Genomic DNA, 25,566 nt, shown 5'->3' on the forward strand with positions numbered 1-25,566 from the left:
TGTATTGTGTGATTAAATATTTAGTTTATTTTCTATATCCATATAAATTCTAAGCGTTGAATTTTAATTTAGATAGTGCCTACATAAACAAAATCATAACAAAATATTAGGTAGCAGAATTTTCAGTTTTAAATGTGTTCTAATATTATGTCAATTTGAATATGCAATGATCTACGAGTATCATTAGTCTAAAGTCCGGGTTTGTTTCATTTTAAAAACTTTTAAATATAATGGTCCTATAATATTATGCATTATAACAAATTTTTAGGTTCTATTGTTATTTAAATAATATGCACAAATATATTTTTATGCTAAAATATTTCCTGACCCTAAAAAATATGTTTCTATATGTAAAATACTTCCCCGTTTAAATTCTATGATTTATGTTTGGCATACATTTATTACGAGGGTAGATAATAAAGACAATTATTCATTAAAAAAAAGTGAAAATATATGATTATTTATGTTTGCTTAACATGTTATTGGTAAATGGCGTAATAATATGTTCATCATTTTAAGGTTCAGAGATTGAAATCAATATAAGTATTTTCATCATAAAAAAAGATATAGATTGGTTATTAATTTATAATATCATAATATACGTATTATAATATTTAATATATTATTATATATAAAATAATAAAATATAATATTTAATAGTTGAAACTGATTTATTATAATTGGTTTTACAGTGGTACGTGGTTAATTTCTTTTATGTTTGTGTCTTATAATTTATGAATATTGTAGCAACGAGAATAATTTGTTAAAATAAATTAGGTATAGGCTATTGTAGTAGATTAATATTAGTTGTAATTATTTTATAGTTGTTTTATTAATTACATAATAAGACATTCCTAGCAGATAGCTATCTTCATCTTTGGATAATAAGTAATATTCATTTTTGACTATTTTAACATGATAACAGTATAGTAGTGATAGTAATAATAACAATAGTAAGACGACGATAACAATAGTTAAGGTTGGTTAGACATAATTAGACAAAAATATTAGTGTAGATAAACAATAATTACATATTAACATAGTTGTGTACTACATTTTAAACAATTCAAAATATCTATTCACGTTAATATTATATAATTAATAACAAATAAGTAAAGAATTATGCGTATTTTTAAAGACGATTTCCCAAGGTAATTTATACTTAATGAATTACGCATAGAAATATAATGTTGACATATTGTAAATGTAAAATATTAATCGAATTATTAAATTAAATATTTAAAAAAAAATTTATTACCAAAGAACCAATTAAAATTTTTTTACTTTTAATCCTTTTATATACATATATATATTATATGAAAAAATATATTTTATGTTTTCCTATTAAATTAAAAACTCCATTGTTTCTAATATATTCAATTTTCATTTTTTTTTCATGACTTATGTGTCACGTAGAAAGTTTTTTGAATCGAAAAGCATATTACAGTTATAGTGTGTGCTTGGAAAATATATGTGCTTATTTAAAAACAAAAACTCAGACCCGAATCATTACTAAAAGCGTGTGCTAGAAGACGTCACATACGCCACCGACAAAACTAACAATATGAAATTATATTTCAAAAATACCTAGTACTGTCATTACTGAGTGCTTTTTAAAGTGAAGAATGATAATTGATAACTCCTTTAACAATTGCATATTGTGCAAAATTTTAAATTTTAATAATATGTCACACGAAAATACGATATTTAATTCATATTAATTTGTAATATTGCTAAAATAGTGATTTCATTAGCTTCATATTTCACTATCAGAATCATAATTCATAATTGTTTATTATAGTAATTAAAAAAAAATAGTTTTAAGGTTTTCAAAGAACAAGTATATGTATATGATAAAAAATATTGAATTTTATTGAAATTTCACTATAATAAATTTAGAGTTTATGAAGATATATAAATTTAATATAACAATTGATATAACAAATACACTGGACGAAATGTTTATTGAGATTCAGTAATTTTGTAATTAATTAATCAAAGAATAAAGGTTTTTTCAAGGAATCGAGCAAAAAAATAGTTTATATATACCTATTTTATAAAATTAGGTACATATTTCCTCAGTGACTATTATTAATAATACTAAAAATTGTATTGGATGATATTTTATAAAATTTAAAATGTAAATATTAAAATATTTTTCATTATTATTATTATTATTAAGTTTAGTGTAATATAACTTGTATAAATCTATAAGTCGTTATTTTTCGTAAGATTATTTTAATGATTATTATTTCGAGTTTTTTCGTTTTTTTTTTTAAATTTATATCTATTATAATTTATAAAATATTTTTTGTATTATTTAAAATATTTTATTGTCATCTGAGGGGCTTTTAAATGTATTCAGTTGAAAGTTTGAAACAATACAAAAAAAAATACGATAATAAATCCACATTGTATCCGGGTACTTAACAGTTAACGCACATATATTAACTTTGAATAGAATACCCGTATTTAAATCCGAGGATTGGTCGTCTTGTGATCAATTTAAATTGTATAGGTGAAAAAACAATGTCTTGCATTTGCCCGTTGAATAGTTAAATAGCTGGAGAATGGAGTTCATATATCACAATAGTATACATGATGGGTAAAACAGTGTTAATTAATTCAAAAAATGTTAAATCTTAATTAACCAGCTATTGTTTTTAAGAATAAAATATATTATGTGTATATAAATAAAAACCTTAAATAACCGTAAATGATTTACGTTTCATTATTGAATTTATTAAAAATGTTTATATTTAAAAAGTATTTTTTATACTGTCAAATAAAAACAAAGTAAAATGATGTCATTATGTTGTTTTGATAGTTTCATTATAATAAATATAGTACATTGAAGGAATGGAGTGTGTATAAAAAGAAATAATCAAAATCACTACATTTGAGGATAAAAGTGTTATTTTTTTACTGGTTGAGGTGGATTTTTTTAAGAACATAATAAATACAAAGATTAAATATTTCAATATTAAATTCTAAGCAGACTTTTTTTTTTAAAGCTTAATCATCTAAAAATTTCCAAATGTCCAAATTCCCTTTTACATACATGCCATCTAATAGTGAATTGTGAAATGTGTTAAAAATCCGATAAAACTATCTGATAAACATAGAGATAAAATATCTCTTTTAATTGAACTTAAACTTTTCTAAATTATATTGATTATAAATAAAAACCACTAACTTTTTTCATGTATCATAGGAGCATATTTTATTATAATGACTTATAATTCATATAGCAATATTAAGGTAATCGAGTTTAAGATTAATACAGGCAGCATAAAATGTATATAAATTGAATATATTGTGTATTAGATTATATTATTATATTTTTGGTGGATAAACGGTCGATGGAATAATGCGGGTTCATTAATAATTACTGTAAAATAATTAGATCGTTGCACCTTCCTAGTTATAATGTATTAGGTGTGTGTACCTATATTGTAGTGACTATTCGATGAACTATATTCTGCGGTGTACACACACGTTTCACATAATAATGGTATTATATATATTATATGAACGAAATACTATCTATGCGGGCAGTTATCCAAAGACTTCCCACTGACAACTATATATTATATCATTATAAGCACTGAAGCAGCACACTGTGATCAAACACAAAAAGGTGTCATTTACATAATATACCCATTAGGTACGCAATATTTTAAGTACTTTATAAAAAAAAAAAACACTTGGGCATATTATATATGATGTGTATTTCACAGGTGTATTTGCCTAACCTCATTTGTTGAACTCAAAAAGCTGATATACAGCATGTGTTATCTTCAAGCCCGGATCAAGGGCTGGATGACATAAGCTTACACCTTGGTGGAAATTTTTCAGGATAAATATTTGACGCAATATTTAAATGTAAAGGGTGACAAAACTTAAGTCTTCTTAGGTACGTTTAAGCGCTTGAGCCAGGCTTGGTTATCTCCGTCTTACGAACATAATATGGTATAGCAAATTTTTTTTCAAAAGTTCCGATTTTGTGCAATAACTTTTAATAATAGAGAGAATGGACCGATTATCAAACTTAAAGGTATGAAAATTATATGGGCTTCTAGTAGCTTCTATCTTGAACAAAATCAAAATTTTAGAAGAGCTATGTACACGTCATACATAATATTATACAGAAGTTTTGTTTTTATAAATTACTTAAATTGTATTGCATAAACTTTAAATATCGTAAAAAATTACGGAAAGCACAGTTCTTATCTTTAACTTTGGTTATATGTTAATTTACTAGCCAATGGGTAGTTGACATAAATTTGAAGGAAAAAATAGAAAAATTGAAACTCGAAAGAAACTTTTAGGTTTTTATTTTCACAAAGAGTGTCTTCTATGTTGTAACATATCTTTTGCATAACGGATTCACCAATTCAAATTAATCACTAAAATAATTAATTTGCTAAAATCTGAATATTTGAGTGTTGAAACAATTTAATATTATGCATTTATGTTAATTATTATCTAGGTACTATATTTTTTTGAACATTTTGCTTCTCATATTGTATCATAAAACAATAGTAATCATGTGTATACGTAGATACTACAGCTTAAATAGTTTTTAACGAATTTTTATATATTAATTACTTACATGTAAGTTAATTAATTAATTTACGAGTGATAGTAATCTAATCTTCTTATTGTTATTGGTTGCATCTATATAATACACTGCAGTCCAAAAATTTAGCTAAATTTGTTGAAAAAATCTGAAAATTCCTACTACAGATACTGTTAGTAGATAGTATGTATCTATTTAGTTCTACCTTATTATCTAATCCATTGAAAATAATTATTTATGCAACGAGTACGGCTGTAGTTACGTGCCAAAAAAAGTCGTCTTTGTCACTATGGTCGTGTTCGGTCTTTGCACAACATTGTTATTATAATTTATAATACTTATACAAAAACCATGTTGCATTATACACTTCGAGTATCCCGCGAAGACTTACTACAATTTATATAAAGTAATCGAATATTATCCTATTTTAATTATTCAACCCCAGTAAGATGCTCTGAATTTAATTATTTAGGTTACCATTCGGCCGTGACAGCATCCAGACTCGTTAGTTTAACATGAAAACAAAAATTATACATTCAAGATATTAACATGGTTATACGATTATGTCATATATAGGTACGATCTACATAATTAATTATCTACGCCAAATACAAATGCGTCTACAATACACAGACGGGTTTTATTACTTACCGATAGTGACGGGTGAGGTGAATAGATTGAGGTTCGAAAATGTATATGTTCGTATTTTATGTGAAATCTAATCGATAACAGACAAAAGGATTCTTTAGATTTATACACTAAATCGTTTTGTTTGTAAATTAACTTTATTCATTTTTATCATACATTAAACACGAATGACTAAATAGATGTAATAATAAAAAAAATGTATTGTTTGACAATAAAAAAATAATTTAGTGCACTGATATTAACCTTACAAACAAAAATATTTTATGTAATTTAAACTGTTATGTATCACTTAACATAATCACTCTATTAAAATTATATTATTATTTTTTTTTTTAATAAATTTTAGAATTTTAAAAATTATACTAAAATATATGTATGACTTATTAAGATTAACCTAACATTTAATTCACATAACTTGTGATATATAACGATTCATTTAATTATTTCACTTTTATTTTATTTTCAATGAAAAAGTTTTTATTTGTTTCAAAAACTTATTTGAACCACTTGTTTTCCAACTGTTTGTTTACTTGACACGTTTTATTCTTAATATAAGCTTATTTGTGAAAGTTTTTATCATAAACTTCTCCATATAAGTAGGAAATATTACATGTTAAAAGTACTATTAAAACCCCTGTATTAATTACACGGTTAATATAAGTACTACTGAATCAAATAAATTATATGGAATAATAGAAAAATTCAATGAAGAGTTCTAATTAAAAAAAAAAAAAAAGTGGAAACATAAAAATAATGATTCTACATAATTGTGTACATACGTGAAATTATTGTGAAATATACTATAATATTTCATTATACTACATATGCCATAGTAAAATTATATTATGCCTACTGTAAAACACTTAAGTTAAATAATTTTCAACTATACATTATTATTGTAAAAATGGATATAAAAAAATGTTTAAGTTAATATAAATTTACAACACTAAATTGTAAATAATTGCTCATATTATGTATCATATTAAAATAGTTTAAAAAATAAAGTTATATTTAAAAATAATATAGTATTAAATCCTAACCAACATAATATTAATTTGAAAATATAAAATTATTTATGGACTTATAGATGGTAATCCAAAAAACATTTATGCAAATAATGCTCAATAAGACACAAAAATATAACTAAAATATGAAGAAATTAATGTACCTATTTTGCCTATATTTTACGCCGTGTTCAAATTATGTAAAAAAAAGACATTACTAAAATATAATGTTGCTAACTCGTTTTGTTTCAATCAAAACGTCACAGGTTGTTTGGTTTATTATTAATAAGTATATTATATTTTAATTCTTCATAAATTATGGCATGCTATGAAAATGATTCTGCGTAAAACAGTTAGCAAAAGACTTGAATTAAGTTACTCATAACTCATACACCGTACATATTATTATATAAATATATATTTAATTTGTTTCAAATTAGAACTAAATGCATGATGTTGAGTACCTTTGAGTGCTTTATAATAGTTTAGTTTTGACTTCCAATGGCATACGGTGTCCAAGTCACCATCAGCCACATCCTCACCGAATGCCGAACATACCACAATATCCGAACTAGACACAATCTTCCCGAATCACTACCAGAAGTACTAAGCAATCACCCTTAATCAATATCAAAAATCATCCAGTTCATTATAGCTGCAAACCTTCAAACAAAAATATAATTAACATTTAGATTAAGTAACTACAAAATTAACATGTAATTAATTATTTTGCTTTAAGCCCAATGGTTTGTGTTGCCGAGGGGGTTTATATATAATTTTAAAAAAAGTGTTGACCAATTTTTTAGTAATTTCTCAACTAACATAGGGCAACTTAAGTGAAAAATGAAAATAATATTTGCATTTTCAATTAAATTTTACATTTTAAAAATTTTCAAATTCCTAGATAACAAATTTAAATCTAAATAGCAGTCAGATCAAAATAAAACCATACATATTTTTCCATGATCCACTCAAAATCTGAAGTTTTACATCAAAATTAAATCATCGCTTATTTTAATAATTTGCGATAAAAAGTATATTATGCTGAATGGATAATATTTTATGAAAGAAAATTATTTATTTATTAGGTTATCAATAATGAAAATTATATGAGATCCTAATCCGATTGTTTTTTTTTTATTCTTATAAAAACATAACCTATACCCATTTTTATTATTTTCAATTTCAAAATCGAATAACACAATATATAAATTAAATTAAATAAACATTAAATACAGCTGTAATAATTTTATATTGAAAGCTTTAAAAAAAAAAAAAAAAAAAAAAAAACATTAAATACGAGTATTGTAGATAATTATTTTTATCGTGTTTATATCAGCATAACAAATTAAAATCTAAATGATCTATAGAATAAGTAATAAATGTACACTATGATGTATGTGTATTTATAATGTTATATTATACCTAATGTAATTAATTTGTAAATAAATATATGATAATTATTACTCTCAATAGCCACTTTCTGTTGAAGGTAAATTCAAATAAAAATAATAACAAAAGGTATCAAACCCAACATCTATATTCATTTAAAACAAAATAAAATACGTGACAACTTATAATTTTTATTATAATCATTTATTGTGAATGTTACAGATTTAAAATTAGAATTTCACTACTATATTATATATGTAAATGATTTATAACCATGTTAATTTTTATAACATAAATCATCAACTTTTTTATGTCCTACCAAAAGAGAATGTTTGTATGAGTATCATATCATTACGTCATCAACAAAAACAATTTCATTTATTTGAAATTGAAAATTGAAATAAAATGTTTGTATAGTTTACTTTTGTAGATTCAATGGAACAAATATTAGTATTTAATTCTATAGGTACTTCCTAGCATGCTCTATAAACAAATATTAAATCACAAAATAAATATAGGTACTTATATAGGTATATTTATGTTGAAGATAGATTTTAATATGCAAGTTAAGTATGACGAAATAGTTCCAATTTGGATAAATTAAAATCTTTTATGTTTTCCACATAGACAAAATAAAATTATTCATAAGCATATGGTGTTTAAATTATATAAAATATGAGTATAAAAATAACGTATTTTAAGTGGTAAAAAAAAAATTTTGTTTTACATACGATTTGTGTACTTATTTTATTTCTGTGAATATCCATTTCAAAATATGATAGTTTATTTTTATATTATACATAATAATTAATAGATGTAGTCTAAGTATTAACTGTGGTTCATTTACTCTAACTTAGGATAAGTTGTATAATACATTAGTGAAAATGTAAATACAGTCCAATAATATATAATAGTGGTATTTCATGTTAAATATTGTTTATATTATCATTTATACATTAAGATTGTATAGTATAAAAGATGAAATGTTTAATTTTATTGATAATATTTTAAAATACTAAAAACATTTAAAAAATTTAATATTTTATAGAAATTTATATACTAAAAAAATGTAAATATTACCTAAATAATGTAAAACCTAAAAAAGTATATCATAATTTTATAATGTTTATTTTTTTTTTTTATGTTACAGATTTGGTAAAACTCAAATAATTTTTAACCTTTTGACCGGTCAACATAAAGTTTACTGACAAAAGGTCGAAAAATCATGCATTTTAAACATTCAGTTTAGAAATGTTTTCTCGAAGTTACTGCTAGTTTCAGAAATAATACTAAAAAAGATCCAGATCTAATTTTAAATTTTTATGGTTCTTGTTAAAAAGTATAAACAAACTAAAAGTGAATTTGTTTTAAACAAATACAAAAACAATATATTATAATAATTAAAAACAGCCGGACCAGGTTCGATCCTCGACCATCGGGTGGCATTTTTCTCTGGGCAAGTCACGGTGTCCGGAGAACAAGTGCCGCGTTCCCCCACTCCGGGGCATGGCGAAAACCTACGGGTGCCCCAATAGAAATTCTGCCAAAACTCTCACCCACGTGTAAAACCAACCTACAGTTCCATAAAAACCTACAGTACTACCCCCTTTCCAATGGACTTAGTTTCCGGGGGATAATAAAAAAAAAAAAAATAATAATAATTAAAAACAAATAAATTAAAAGAATATTTTGATGAAACTATAACATGTAAAAAAAAAAAATATATAACATTACTTATATAGTATATAATAATTTGTAAAAAATATATTTTTTATGACTAATAAATATATCATATTCAGGCCACTTTTAATATTAGCCATTACTAAATTGATCAACTAATTGATAAATAAATAATGGAATTTACTTTACTTTTAGTATCTATAAATAATTCATATATATTCTAATAAATCACATGCATTTACAATAATTTATAAAAAGAAAGATAATAATCAGTTTATCAACAATTATTTTTTAACTGTAAAATGTATAGTTTAGTACTATGTCTATATGTATATGCAATTCATCCTATATAACTTTTAAGTTTTATTATAGGTACTTAAATACTTATTTTTCAATTGTTAAGTTGAAAAGGACTCACCAATTATTCTTTAAAAATCTTTAAAAATATATTAAGGTAATCGTCTGCTATATATTGCAGTATTTTGGCAAGTAATGCGACTCATCCTCTATACACCTAATCTACTTAAAGTACTGATTTTATTAAGTGTGTTAGCTGATCATATTGATAAATTAAAATTATGTCTAAAAATAAAAAATATAATATGAATTAAGATTATATTCATCGTTTCATTATTATTATTTTAAATTTTAAGCATCGGCAACAATTGTCATTGACGTTTTTGTAAGGGATTACGGTTGATTGAAGAACAGGTGTATGTGAAGCTAGGATTCCTAACTAAAACCCGAGTGGTCACCCATCCAGGTACCTACTATTGACACTGGCCTATGTTTGTCCTCAGAAAACGTCACGCCAACCACCAAGCCATATAAACCCATGTCATTATATTGTATATTTGTTGAATACAAATTACAATATATTTTTAAAATATAAATTTGATTTTTTCACGTTATAAAAGTTATTATAATTATGTATAAATATTATATTATTATATTATATTATGCTCATTTTCACAATATTATTTAATTAAATCTGTTGTACAATTCTTAATTTATTCAATTCAATAGAGGCATTCGTAATAAAATACTATAATTGATTTTACATGATTAAAATGTATTATGAATAGTTTTAATACCATTTACACTCATTTTTGATGTAGATAACAAAATACCTATAGTTAATTAGTTTTTTTCTGTTCATAATTTTCCAACCAAATAATATTATCATGCTTGATACATTGAATACACATCTATCTATTTTTTGTATAGTTACAGTCAGTATTTCAGTTGTTAAATACGGTTTATTGTTTATAATTCATATAGCTTTGAAAACAATTAATTACTACCAAGATGTTAATAGTCGGATTCAAATGGTTTTAATATTATATTTTTTAATCATCTTGAAATTTCTAAAAATGTTATAACATATAAATTGTAATCATTAAAGATGCAAAATAATTAATATTTAAACTTTTAAAGATACAGATTAATTTATATTTATTTTTCATGAGCGCATAATGTGCATTAGAATTAGAACCTATATAATTTTTGACTATGATCCAACCATGTACCAACAAGAAAATTGATATCTGTAGTTGGTAAATTATAATATACTATACATGGAGAACAAATAATAATAAAAAGATAATTGTTAAATACACAATGCAGTGGTGTATTTTTATACGTAATTACAAACCACAGAGAGTGAACTTAAAATCATTAATTATAATAATAGGAAATCACAACAATTTATATTTCCCATCAAAATATAAAAAGAAAAAAAAATGTTGAAAAATTGTATTTCTATAATTGCTTACATTTTAAATCTCATCACCTACATATTATAGGTATTTACTATATTATACAATAACAATATCAATTACATTGTGGTCTGGTAATCATTTTAAAATTTATTACAAACATTTCAGCACTAACAATTAAAAACCTGAAATGATACACCTGTAAAAAGTGTTAATAATTTGAATCAAATTATATATGCTGAATGTTAATGTACGTGTTGTGTCCATGAAGTATTTTAATAATTTTAATAGATAACTACATTTTTTAAGCGCTTAGATTATGGTCAATTAAGCAACATTGTTAATGTATTTTTCAATATTTATAAGACTACTTAATATTTACAAAAATAACTTCTAAAGTGCCACTTGTGATCACTTTGGAACTCCACAGTCATATACAACTTTTGTAACACTTAACCACTTTAGCTGACCCGAAAAGTATTTTACAGGTAAAAAAGTGCATTATTCTAAAACCAACATATAAGTTGAGAAAAATTATTTAATGGTAAATAAGCATAACAGCGTGACTTAGTAACTTACTCGTTTAGTTTAAAATGTTGACTGATTGAGTATTATTTATTTTATAGAACTTAACTATCAGGAAATACAATATAGGTACTCGTAGATAAGAAAAATATAGTTATAATAGGTAATACTAATCATTGTTTAAAGGTCACAAATTGTTGTTCATTCAATCATATGTTTAAGAAATAAATACAATAATACAGTTTTATTAAAGTTAGAATTAATTAATATAATAGATGCCTAGTACCTTCACTACCTTAATTATTTTTGTTTGAATAAAAGTAAAACAATTATTTGGTTACGCTATTATTTATACATTTTTTATAACATAACAGTAGTCTTTACCAATTGTAAAAATAACAATTTTGCTAAACATTCCAAAAATTAATTTTTATCGGCAAAATATTCCATTTCGAAAAAGCTATGGCAACTTGTCTTTTAATTGTAATTTGAATAATATTTTACTTCTTGACGTCAACTCAGTTCTCGATTAACTCAGACTCTGACGCTCACCTCTTATTCATCTTTCATTTCTTCATATTATTTTAATTGAAAATTATGAGCTCTCTACGCGTAATAATATATCTTCCTTCAATGTTCCTCATTAGCCTGTTTACTTCCATAGTTAGTTATAGTTTAGAATATTTTAAGATTATCTGGAACTTAAATTAGGTAATTGCTTCCGCTCAGTATAAATTTCGTTGTTTTATTAGTTTTAAAATTAAAATTGAAAGACCTAAGAATTCCATGAGGTAATACCAATATACCAAAATGTTTAACTTTTTAAATAAAAAATTATCAATTAGATCAAAAAAATAATTAATTAGTAACTTTTTTTGAAAAAAAACAAAATTAATTAATACAATAGATAGCCATCACCCATTAAGGTCTTATCAAGTTTAAGGTTGCTAATTTTCATAGTGTTATGGATTTTTGTTTATTTTAGACTCTTTGACTCTTTAAACAACCCATTGATATATGCTCCCCCCTCCCCCAAAAAAAAAAAACTATATTATTTAGTGGTGATTCCGTAATTGATTATTTTGGTTTCCTTCTTCAATACTTTTTATTATATCTACATTACTATTATTCTGTTCATTTTTAGTTTTTAAGTTATTATATAATTTCTTATTAATATACACAGTTAATTTGTATTTTGTAATTGGACTTACATCCGTAATCAAATATATAAATCTGTTTATAAAATTTCAATCCTTTATTTAATTTTGATTTGCAATTTCTTTGCAACAATTTGCAACTAACTTAGTTAAAATTTATAATTTGATGGCTCCTGAATGAAACAACTATTGCTAAAAGGAGTAATCTTAGTAAGCCTCCCGAAATTGTTTCTTAAATTTCTTGAGATTATATATTGTACTACTAAAAGAGTATACTGTGGTAACACATTTTTCTGCTTTTCCAACAAGAATACTCCTCTTTTGTTTAATGTAAACTATTTATTAGCGGATAATTCTTTTGAAAATGTTGGTAAAGGATGAACCTAATTTAAAATTCAAATAATTAGTTTCTTAGTTATTAAAATATTTATACAAGATACTAACGATGACAGTACTTTTTAAAAAATGTCTAAAAAATATGAAATATATATTGTACTTTTGGATCTAGTATTTGTTATACTTGGACCAATTTTACAAATTACAAAATATGTTGATAGATCACTATAAGTTATTATAATTCTCTATCATAAAAATACCAATAAACACCAGTAGCCCGTATATTTTTCACACTTATTATGATACAAATATTTTGTTTTAGTACATAAAGCTGAACTATTCAAAATTTTGATTTTGATACGTCAACATTTAAAAAAATAATGATTTAATAAACAACTTAAAGTAGAAAATTGGGATTCTCATTTTATAAACAGAAGTTAGTTTCTCATAAGACACTCCTTAAGTATTATAAACAATCTTAAAAAATTATAAATACAGTTTATAAATATAATTAAAAATTCCGAAAACTAGTGGATGAGCATGCTATGCAGATCTTTCATTTTATGATATACCTAAACAATACATGTCTTAAATATATATGCAAATTAATTTTTGTGTCATCAATATTTTATGTTGCAGCAATTAGTAGTTATCCGGTCATTTATTTTTAGTGGATAATATATTGGCTGTGAACACTCATTTGTAAGTATATATATTTTTTAGCTTAGTAAAAAAAACTTATATTTATTTTAAAAATATTTAAATACATAATAAATCGTACCAAATATTACGTTGTTTGTTACAACAATCGTATCATGATATGTAAATAATTGTTATTTGATTTCACATGGGTGGTATTGATAGCCGTATAAGAAATATAATATATTGAAAAATTATAAATTTTTTTATTGACTGATTTAATAGAATTTGCAATGTTTGTATAAAATTATAATCATACGTAAATTCTATGTCCGATATTTGTATAATGTATATATGTTACTTATATTATTATATGACAGTGTTTGAACTTTTTATTAAAATAAATGATCAGATAAAATATAATTTAAATTCAATTTTTATAATTAAACAAGTTGTAAGCTCAATAACCTTTTCTAAACCAGAATTCAAAATAATTGCACAACTTGATTATAATAAAGTAAACGTGATAAAACTAAAAACAATCGAAACGTAAAAAGTTACCTAGTGTGATAGCCGATTGCGATGAGTAAACGTAATTAAACATTGAAGATGAATGAGAAAAATAATGGATGGTATCGAACACTTGAATAAAATACATGAAGTTCCTCAAAAATCTGAACAAATATTGTTTTAAAGATAACACAATTTAATTCAATTACATTTGGATGTGTACCAAGGTTATTGTTATTGTTGTAAAGAATGATTAGAGCTATTTTTAAAGCTATATAACAGAGCATGTCTTCACAAAAAATAACTAATATGGTTGAAGTTTTGTATTTTTTCATGAATTTAGATATTCAAAACCGATGAAGTATAAAATACTTTATTTTTACGTATACAACCCTATACACGAAACATATACCTACATACATTTTTTATCTGTATTACAGACCTTCTTACAAAAATAAAATTGTAACCAATATGTAGGTGATGATAATTAACTCAGGAAAAAACGGATCATAATGTTACTCGTGAAAGGGCAATGGGCGATAAAGAATATGACATATGGCCACAATAAAACTACATGACTGCAGAGAATTCAGAATTATATAGGTACCTACAGTATTCTAGTATTTATATGTAGGTGCGTTTAGCTGTGCGGGTTTTGTGTGTTATTACCATTCGTTTGTAGAATTTTGATGTTTTTCTAGACTCTATACTCAAATGTTGCGGAAAAGCGCTTTTATTTATATGCTCATACTTATTAAAATTACGAGACTTCCTGAAGTATTATTAAATAAAAACTTGTGTTTATTTTCCTCGCATTTTAGGGTCACAAGTTTTTCATTGAACAAAATATTTAAAATATAATATGTCATAAACATTAAACAATGCATGATTTCCATCGCATAACAAACATGCCATTCATATTTACTGAGTTTTCGAGATAATATTGCACTTAGTGTCTCTGTCTTGAATATGAAATAATTTTTAAGAATTTATGCAATATAATACGTGAAAATAATGATAACATTTCATTTTTAATTTAAGTTTGATAAAAATCTTTTGTTAATGCTTCTTTAAATCTATCATTTATAATGTGTAATGGTAGGAATTATTTAAGATTAAATACATTCAAATATTCCAATACTTATAAAGTTATAACATTATGTACATTTTAAAAACAGTAATCAAAAGACCACACCAGTGTAATTTTCTTTTTTACCTTACACACGTGTTTTGTAGTGAAAATCTCTTTTCACTCATTATAATTATATTGTTGAAATTAAAATAATATCACCTATCATAACAATAATTTAAGAATATAGTAATATTTTAAATTAAATGGTAAACTATATTTTCAACAACATTGGTTTTAAATACAATTTCCACAATTCAAAACAATATGGGAATAAAAGCTTTGAACTTTGAAGTAGGATTTATACATTTTCATGGACCAACAACAAATATTAGTATTCATCGGTCGTCTTTCTAAAACAGATATTTTATTTTCATTTAATATCTTAAGTACGGTAATTAAAAAGTATAGCCTAAGTAGACAGTATAAAAGTTAGTCATAACGCATTTAACATTTTAGATAAATAAATTAAAAAAGTTTATTCTATCGTAACTCAAACGTTCACTTTATTTTCTTATTAATTACTTATCGTTAGCGAGTAACCAAATAGTATTAAAAAAATGTTAATAATTGTTTAATGAATTAAAAATTATTTAATGAAAAAAATGAATAGTATAAATAATACTTTAAACACTAATACTGAGAGCAATTGATAAACTACAATAATAGATAGCAACATATCTATAGGAATATGTTGACGATCCTCTTATGCAATGTTACGTGTTACTTATATTATGTACTAACATATTCATATTTTGATGAAAATTAATAAATTGAAAACATATTGTATTATAGTGGTTATATGTATTTTAAGTGGTGTCGAATAATAAAACTGTCCATCGTGGTGAAATCGTCTAAACAATAAACGCACTGAGTCCTGAATTCCTGAAATGCACAAACAGGTAAACAATACGATTTTAACTGGATCTGCATATGTACACATCATAATAATATATTTTGACTGAAACGACACATAATTTATAAGCAATGCATTTGAATCGTGTAAATTTATATTGTGCCATAAGTACACGCCCAAACAGTAAATAACATAACCTGTACCGTCGCTTTCAAGTGACCGAGACGTTATTATTATTTTATAATATTGTGTATTGTTGAATGCTAATTCCCAAACGTCACATTGTACATTTATCATTTCTGTGTGCGACAGTGGAACGTCGTTACTCTTTAATATTATATCATATATTGACATACCGCTCGTACAAAGCATGATCAATGAAATAACTTACTATGAGAACCATATGACAAGGAATATTTAGTATTCACACATTCATATTATAGAACATAATCACTCGGAGACAAATAAAAAATATTATCTCTCAAAAATGAATTATTTATTTTTATAAGTATACGCAATGTGCCAAAACATTCTACAAATACAATTTAATTTCATTCATATTATTCAAAATAATATATTACTATATTTTCACTTGTTAATTACTACATATATCTGTTGTTGTGTCTTTCGAACAATACATTTTTCAACTGAAATAAATTATGTTTTTTTTTTAAATATTTTATTCAATCCTATTATTGATGTATATAAAATGTCATAAAGTAAAGCCCTAAAATATATTATTTACTATACCTGAATACATATGGACAAAATAAACAATTTTTCTTCAATATATAACTATCCTTTAGTATATTAGAAGAATATATAATTTATTTATATTTTATGTATATACAATATTTATTATTTATACATTTTATAAGTGAATGGGTACGTTGGAAGCATCGGCATGAACTCAGTATTTAATATTCTATTGTTTTTATGAATGTCATTCTAAAAAAATGAATGAATTATAATTGTTGAAATTTGATAGTCTTGAAATTAAAACTTAAAATGCCATAACAAAAAACAATGAGTTTTTTTTTTTTTTTTTGTTTAAGGGGATTCGATCCCGTGATTTTCTGTCATTGTCTAGCACATGCGCGTCATAGGATTTTAGACGTATTTTTTGCCAAACGTACCGATGGCTATAGTAAAGCGATTAGAATTATAAAAACAGATTTGAATTTGTCATCAAATCTACTTGAAATCGACTTTCCCGCATTTTTGATTTTTTGATGTTAACTTCAACAAAAATTTAAAAATGACAATTTTTAATATAACATAACATTAATTGGAATTTGGAAGAAAATATCGAAAATGTTGAAAAGTCGATCTCAAGTAGTCTTGACGACAAATTCAAATCTGTTTTTATAATTCTTGTTGTTTCACTATTTCCATCGGTACGTTTGGCAGAAAATCCTATTACGCGTGCGTGTTAGACAAAGACAGAAAATCACGGTATCGAATCCCCTTAAGAAATACCTTCGGTTTGAATTATTTAAAAAAATAATTTTATGTATGCGTTGTATTTAGTCTAATCTGTAGAAATTCCAAGTCTCGATTTTTAAGTTTTTAAAGACAAAGGCTGCCCCGATTATACAAATCTTAAAAATTTTAAACCTCCAATTAGGCGAGAGCCTCCCATACGTACTGCTTTTCATAAATACAATTCTACTATAGAGCCGCTTCTGGTACCAATCAACTGTCTTATACCCATATGGCTTCCTCAGGTCAAAATTTTTCTCAACCTTCTTCAAGGATCAAAACTTTGTTAACCTCATTTATCTTCGAATTCTCGAATATCATAAAACTCCTCTTTTCCCTTCTTACTTCACTATTAAGTAAGTCACAATTATAAGCAATACCAAATGTATCCACTCGCGTAATTACATAATACCTATTAATATTAATAATCTTTTATGCTATATACAAGGTAACAAGGGGAGCAAGAGGGTACAAGGGCGTGCAATTGCACCCCTCTGGATTTAAAAAAAAAATGTTATGGTATTGAAAAGATTTTTTTGCATAATTATCTATTAAAAACTTTGTATCCGACGAAAAAACAAAAATAACTTTGTTTCGTCATATAATTTGAAAAAATATTTCTACGTATTTAACTAAAATAATTTAAACATTATTTAGAAATCAAAGTACCTATACTATGCAGTCCAGTGGTTCTCAACCTTTTTTGGTTCACGGCACACTATTATACATCACAAGTTTTCACGGCACACTCACGCACTTGACATCCATAACAACATCGGAAAGTTAGGCTTTTCGACACTAACAAACATAAAAAACAAAAAAACGGGAGAGGCTTCTTTCCATTGATCAGGGAATGCGTGTCTGCTTGTCTTCAATTCGACCACATATTGAACTTTTGTGTACGAAACGACAAGCTCAAATTTCTCACTAATAATTAAAAATCTATTAACTTTATGATATAATATTCCTTTGTTTACTTTAAATAATTTAGTTCTTAAAATATTATTTTGTTGCTGTATTAAAAAAAAAATGTCATATTTAATAACATTTCTCGTGGCACACCTAGACAATCTCGCGGCACATTACTGTGCCACGGCACACCGGTTGAGAACCACTGCTATGCACGATACACCCCCTGACAAAATTCCTGGCGGCGCCTATGACTGTATATCTTGACTGTTTGCTATATTATGTTCGTTGTCTATCTATATCTATATCACTATTACTACTATTACATTTATTATCATTAATATTATTATATAATATGTATCCTTAATATTGTAATAATTGTTGAGCCATAATAATCTACGACTGAAGACTAATAAAAAAAAAAAAAATTAACTTTTGAAAATATTAATAAGATATAATAAACATTCTTTTGAAATTGAAAAAAAAATATCATTCTGAAGATAATGTGTACTATGTGCTAAAATACCATTTCATTTGTATACTACACAAAAAATGTAATGTTAATTTTTACTACTATAGAAAACAGGAATGGTTCGTCGAAAAACCAATACAGACACACTCCTCTTAATTGAAAACGCGTGCCGTGTGCCTTGGCATACTCAACTATATTATTTAATTTATTTTTAATACCATTGTGTAAGGATCGTTTTATCAATACTTAATGCTAATATAAATTCAAGAGGCAGCATTTGTCTTTTTGGCGAAATCCGCCCAAAGCTAGAATAAGTTATCAGATCTAAAACGTTAAACGACTTTGAAGCTTTTTACCCTCTACTGCGCATTAATATTCGACCGTTTTGACTGTCTGTACTAATATAATCTCGCACAACAACTAGTTCCTAAACTTCTTGTGATTGTTAAATTCGAGTTAAACAATTGATCAACAAATCTGATTGTAAAATTGTACATCGTTTAACAATACCCACCTACCAACATTACGATTACGAATAAATGAATAAATGTTGTTAAATACAGAACTAGGCATTTAATAGATATTTAAGTATAACAAAATACTATAACATTCTTGGTCATCTGCATCCCATATTATTTATAATATATAATAGTTCAACTTAGGTATTTCAATTTTCACTGTGTCTATACAAATATAATCATTTATAAATCGAATACATTTTCTTTCTGAGAAATGTCAAAAGTTAAACATTAAAACAATGTTCTAAATTTAAATTCAAATGTATATTCTATTTTTAAATTTCTAGCACTTAAGAATTACCAAGATAAATATTGTTGTAATAAATTTAATATTTGTTGTTTTTATCTTCATATTCCATCGATTTTTTTACAAAAAACATCTTTGATAAATGTGTTATTTTTACGTACAATTGTAATGTGACAGACTCAATACAATATTATTTTTTGTCAAAAAAATAACGACAATAATTACAACAATACGGGAAACATAACGTATGTGCCAATCCATTGTATTTTGAACGTACACACCATCTACGGGAGATTTACGACGTGTGGTTCGGTGATTCGTTAATGGACTTTCCGCATACGACCATACTACTAATAATAATAAGGAACTTTAATTCTTAGTTTACACGATGCAGCGATTATTATTATTAAGAGGATTCCATTTGTTTTGAAGTTTTAACGAACTTTTAAAACGTTGTATAGCCACCTCACTTTTTGAATTCCCTCGTTATGTTAGTTAAATAATATAAATATTATAGATTATTTTAATCATTAAAATTTTAGTATCAAATCATACTATTACACGGCATACAAACTTATGGTTGATAAAAAACTTATCTATTTATTTGGTTGTTGAACATTTTAGATAGGTACTTTCTTCTTAAACGAATAATTCTCAAACACCACGGTTTGAACTCAAATCCCACAAAAATAGTTTTAATAAGAATTAAAAACATATTGCTCAAACTATATTACAACACCCAGAATTGTTTTAGATTAATTTCTAAAGAAAAAAAATTCTAACTGGATGAAGTAGAGCTATCGTCTGTATTCATTCAAAATCAGTGAAGAATAGTGTCATGATATTGTATTTTAAACTTTAAAGCAAAACATTAAATTGACTAGAGCTTGGCTAGGTGGTTATATATTTAATGACTAAGCATGCTAGATCTTCTAGAATTACCTGTAGTATTGCAGTATTCAATATATGAACAAACTGCTTACATATGCATTTGATTTCCAAACGTAATTTAAAATATGATTTATTTTGATACTAAGTTAGGTAAAAGCACATACTTAGATTAAATCTAACCTCTAGGACTTAAGAGTAAAAATTATTTTATTATCAATTTTAAAGGTGGTTTATGATAGAAAATCATAATTAGTTAATATTTAGGAGAAGGGGGAAAGGTAAAAATTAAAATTCCTAGTACTTTTAAATACAACCACAAAAAAACAAAAATCAAAAAAAATAAGAAAAAACAGGAATTTTTCAAAACCCGTGTTCAACATTATTGATTTTTTTATGGCTCAAAAACAAATATTCTAATTATATTTTAAATTTTCACAAATGTTTAAAATAGCATTCTCTATATATGAACAATTAATATATTAATTCTTTTAAATTGATATATATATATAATATATATAGACATTTATTTTTTTTTAAATGCTTCCATTTATATTTAATTATCAATAATAAAAGTTTGCTCAATAAAAAAATTGATAGAAGGTTCCTCATATATTTTACCACAATGAATTAATAAGATTAAAGATATACATCATTTATTTTGAAAGGATTTGACATCGAATATTGACATAATTCGTCATAATCACAAACAATTTAAAATTAAAAAAAATATTAAGTTATGATGATGTATTAAATGCTTAATTTTTATAGCTAAGGATTATTACTATTTTAATTTAAGGGTTTTTATAAGTATTAATTGTTTTAACCAAAAAACAAAAAAATAATATAAAAAAATAATTTTTTTATAGAAATTTAAGTTAAATTTTGGCATAATTTATATATTTCAACGAAAATTAATGTGTTTTATTTAATTTGTGATTATTAAAAAATATTACTCATTGCTACTTGAAATTTTAAAAGTATATCATTGCATTTTTATACGAAAAGACATTTTCGAATGCAATTTTTTTGCAAAAAAACAATTTAACCTACTATATCAGTGTATTATGTATTTACCTACTGTAATGTATAAATACAGTAAAAATGTATTTTAATAAGCAATAATAATACTGAATTTACTTAGAAATATAGACTGACAGATCGCTATCAATCAGATTCGTTTTTCTTTGTAGTAAAACGATTTTTTTTCACTGAATTTAAATTTAACACGTCATACATTTTGGTGATTTACTCCTCAATGATGAGGTACACTCGACACTTACTTTTCACCTTTTTATATTTCAGTTTGTTTGTTGATTTTATTTTTAGACCTTTAACTCAGTATAATACATCATATAAATTATGGATATTAAAATCCATCCTATCCACTCCCTCGCACCTCAATAGCCCATCGATATTTGCATAAAAATCGAATTTATGCATAGCAAAAGTGTTCGTTAAATTATGAACCCACCGATACTCTGCAGTGTGAATTGATTTTATTGACTGTGATGGGATTTTGATTGATTCGATAGCGCCGATGGCTAGATGTTATTTATATATGCGCAAGTGTGTATGGCGTGGCGTATGCATTTGTGGGAGGTAGATTTACATATTTGTATGCAAAATGACAGTGTACCTCATTAATAATAATAATAATAACCTTCCTGGGTAAAATGAAATCTCTCGAGTCTCGGTTGGCCAAATTGTGCACATTATACTTTTATTTCCCTTGTCGCGTTCGACACAACTGATCAAATCAAATAAACGATCACTTGATATTTTCCATAGTCATCCACCTGTACCTGGACGACGGAAAAAATAGTATGATTAATGTGACAGTCAATAATTAAGTCAACTAGCTGTCTTGTAATGTACTTTTTTATAATAAACGTCATATTATTGTGATTCCAAGAATAAATATTAGAAAACATTTACATTTAAAATTATGAATTGGTAACATTATAATTCTGCTGAACTACTTTTATATTTCAATGTTTGGCAAGTATTAATTGAACAAAATGTTGTCGAATCGCGTAAGTTAATCAGAAAAATTAAAATATAAAAATAATGATTTTCTAATTGATTACTTCTAAGTTATTCATTCTCCTTCATTAGATATGAATTTTCAAATCTTAGGGAAGTAAACTTTACTTTAATTATGTTTATTTCTATAAATCACTTATTAAAAAATAAATATTAATTAGTTATAGGTATTAATTATTTACTTTATATGACTACCTACATTTAAAATGTTTAAAAATAAATGTAATATTTAAGTATCCATAAATATTGGTAGCTATAAGTTTATTTTTCATATACATCTGTTCAATATATGAAATATAAAACAACATATATTAAAATAACCAATCTATGTAATAGAATCTAAATAATTATATATTATTGTTACTTATATCATTATCACCATATACTTGTAATATTCTTGTATTTCCTTTATTTAAATATTAAGATGACTGTAAATAACTTGTAAACATGTTTTGTTCCTGGCTAATGACTTTAATGTTGAAGCCGTATCAATAAATAATAAAAAAAAAAACAATAACATATTATAAGTACAAATGGTTGAGCGTATCTCTTTTGTCACAATTACCTTATAGTATTTTCAACTATGTTTAAAAATGAACATAAAATAAAAGTACTTAAATACTTTTTATGAGTAAAGAATAATTTTCCGACTCTTGAGTTTAGTTTTTATTCTATGGCTTTCATCTAAATTTATAAAACACAAGTTGGATTAAATAATTTAACTACATTAAAAGAATTATTTTAACTTCACTAAAAAATATTAATTTTGAATAGCAAATGTAGATATACCTTTAAAGATTATTTTTGTCATATAAAAGAAGAAAAATAATTTATTTGGTGTACTTTAATCTTTTATTTTTGGTTATTTTTTTTACTTTATACATGTAGAGTTAATAACTAAGAAATAAGAGTAAGTACACTTTTAAGAAAATATAAATATTATACTAAAAGAAATTATATTAGTTTTCTCTTAAACAAATAATATTTCTCTGACATTACAATTGTATTAAGTATGAAGTATTAAGTATTGTATTTAATTACATTAAAATTTTGAAATATTAATGGCCCATTGAAAAGGTTACTATAATGGGTGTGTTAAGGGTACCATGAATGCCTCCAACTTCGTTGAAATATAATTCAGTTGGCCTCAATTTTAGGTTAGGGTATCGGTGCTAATTTTCCAATCGTCCACAATTCCATGCAATTTGAAAATAATATTTTATACTTTAGTTATTATCTTAAATTTAACTTAGGAGAATATACTAAAAAATTAAAATATTAATTTCTTGTCAGGTGGCACTGCTGGGAGCCTTCCTTTTCTGTAATTAATGTTATTTTGTTATTTTGTCATCACACTTACTTATTATACCATTGTATAGATTGTAAATTCACTATTTTGAATAAAAAAAAAGTTATTATATTAATCATAATATTTTTCGTCTAATCTACTACTCAATACCTATTAAGAGGGGATAGGGTATTGATAGAGGTATTATATTTTTTTAAAGACTTCATCAAAAACAATTGACAAATCAAATTTTGATAAATTCTTCTTTCTGAAAAATGACAATTTTTTTTTAAGTTGAATCGAAGTCCAAATTTTCGGACTAATTTTTCTTTAAATAGTGCTAGAAAAATACATTTGAAAATAATAAATATTTCGCATATTTTAAATTCATATTTTAGCTTTAATAATTTATAATTTTGAAATTCCAACTATTCAACAGGGTGCGAGAGTTTTTCTTGAAAATTGATTTGCTTTTTTTCAGTAACCACTAACCATCTAGTTTTTTTATTTTCCCTAATTATTTAGTCAAGCATAACAAATTTGTACTCTTAACCCTAAAAAAATAATTAGATCAAATATTCTATAAAAAATCACTTTCAAAGGCTTATAATAGAAGCATTTTTACTGCTTCTAAAAACATGATATCAGAAATAGAAAACTCACACACTTATTATTGTGATAGCAATACATTCATCAGCCTTTGCTTTGATCATTGTCTAAACGATGATCTTATCTCATCAAACACAATATTTGACGTTATTTCGTTATATGAACTCGTATGTTGGCAATTTTTCTTAAATATATAAATCTATTTTGAAAAAAAAAATCATCTCTGTGATAAAAATATGACTATGTAATAAGTGTTATAAAGATTATTCAAATTTTCTATAGATACAATATTATCTGAGTAAAGTGTGAATCATGTTGTTGTCAAAATAAAATCTGTGATGGATTATCATAGTGATGAAAGTGTTTAAAATATAATTAATTTTTATTTACTATTAGTTTGTTTTAAAAATATATTTATTATACGATAATACGATTTGAAAATATTCATTAAAACAATTGAAAAACTTTATAGAACACCCCTACCATAATCCGGCATAACGCAAGCCTAAAAACTATACATGTTTATGAATGTTAAAAGTTTAACATTACCTATACCTATATCATAAAAATATGAACATATAATGTAATTTAAATAGTTAGTATGGTTTGTTTCTATTTAGAATGTCAACTATATTATCATTTTATTGGACATATCTCTTTCTCTCCTTCATTCATTTATCATTAAATTTCATTGTTGTTATAATATATATTTTTGATATTTAATAGATTTTGATTCTAGATTTTAAGATATTACTAACTAAGAACTCTGCACTATTGAGTACCCACATTTTTTTTTTTTTTTTATAATTATTTAATTCAAACAGTATCAACATAATTTTGTAAAATAATCTTATGTGATGTAAAAAAGGTTACTCTACAATATATATCGGGAAAGGTGTCCACTGATTACACTCCTGGTGTGAGTGAGTTT

The 25,566-nt window shown here is 24.6% G+C and overlaps 1 protein-coding gene across 3 annotated transcripts in view; it reads left to right on the plus strand.

Moving 5' to 3' along the window:
• LOC107167631 (G protein-coupled receptor dmsr-1-like) overlaps nucleotides 1-25,566 on the plus strand; it is a 99,631-nt gene that overhangs the window by 21,843 nt on the left and 52,222 nt on the right. The window contains exon 2 of one of the 3 annotated variants that reach the window (XM_089227402.1): nucleotides 13,682-13,744. The exons of 1 other annotated variant lie outside the window; for it this stretch is intronic. Coding sequence is in view for 1 of the 2 variants with exons in the window: in XM_089227401.1 (XP_089083527.1) it covers nucleotides 16,211-16,222 (12 nt within the window). In the remaining variant the exon portion in view is untranslated. Of the gene's footprint in view, nucleotides 1-13,681; nucleotides 13,745-16,154; nucleotides 16,223-25,566 lie in introns of those variants that run through there. One more of the 3 variants, XM_089227401.1, reaches the window with a different exon arrangement.

This window comes from Diuraphis noxia, unplaced genomic scaffold, assembly GCF_037042655.1.
Source record: "Diuraphis noxia isolate RWA-SAM2 unplaced genomic scaffold, SU_Dnox_SAM2 contig0004, whole genome shotgun sequence".
Lineage (NCBI taxonomy): Eukaryota > Metazoa > Arthropoda > Insecta > Hemiptera > Aphididae > Diuraphis > Diuraphis noxia.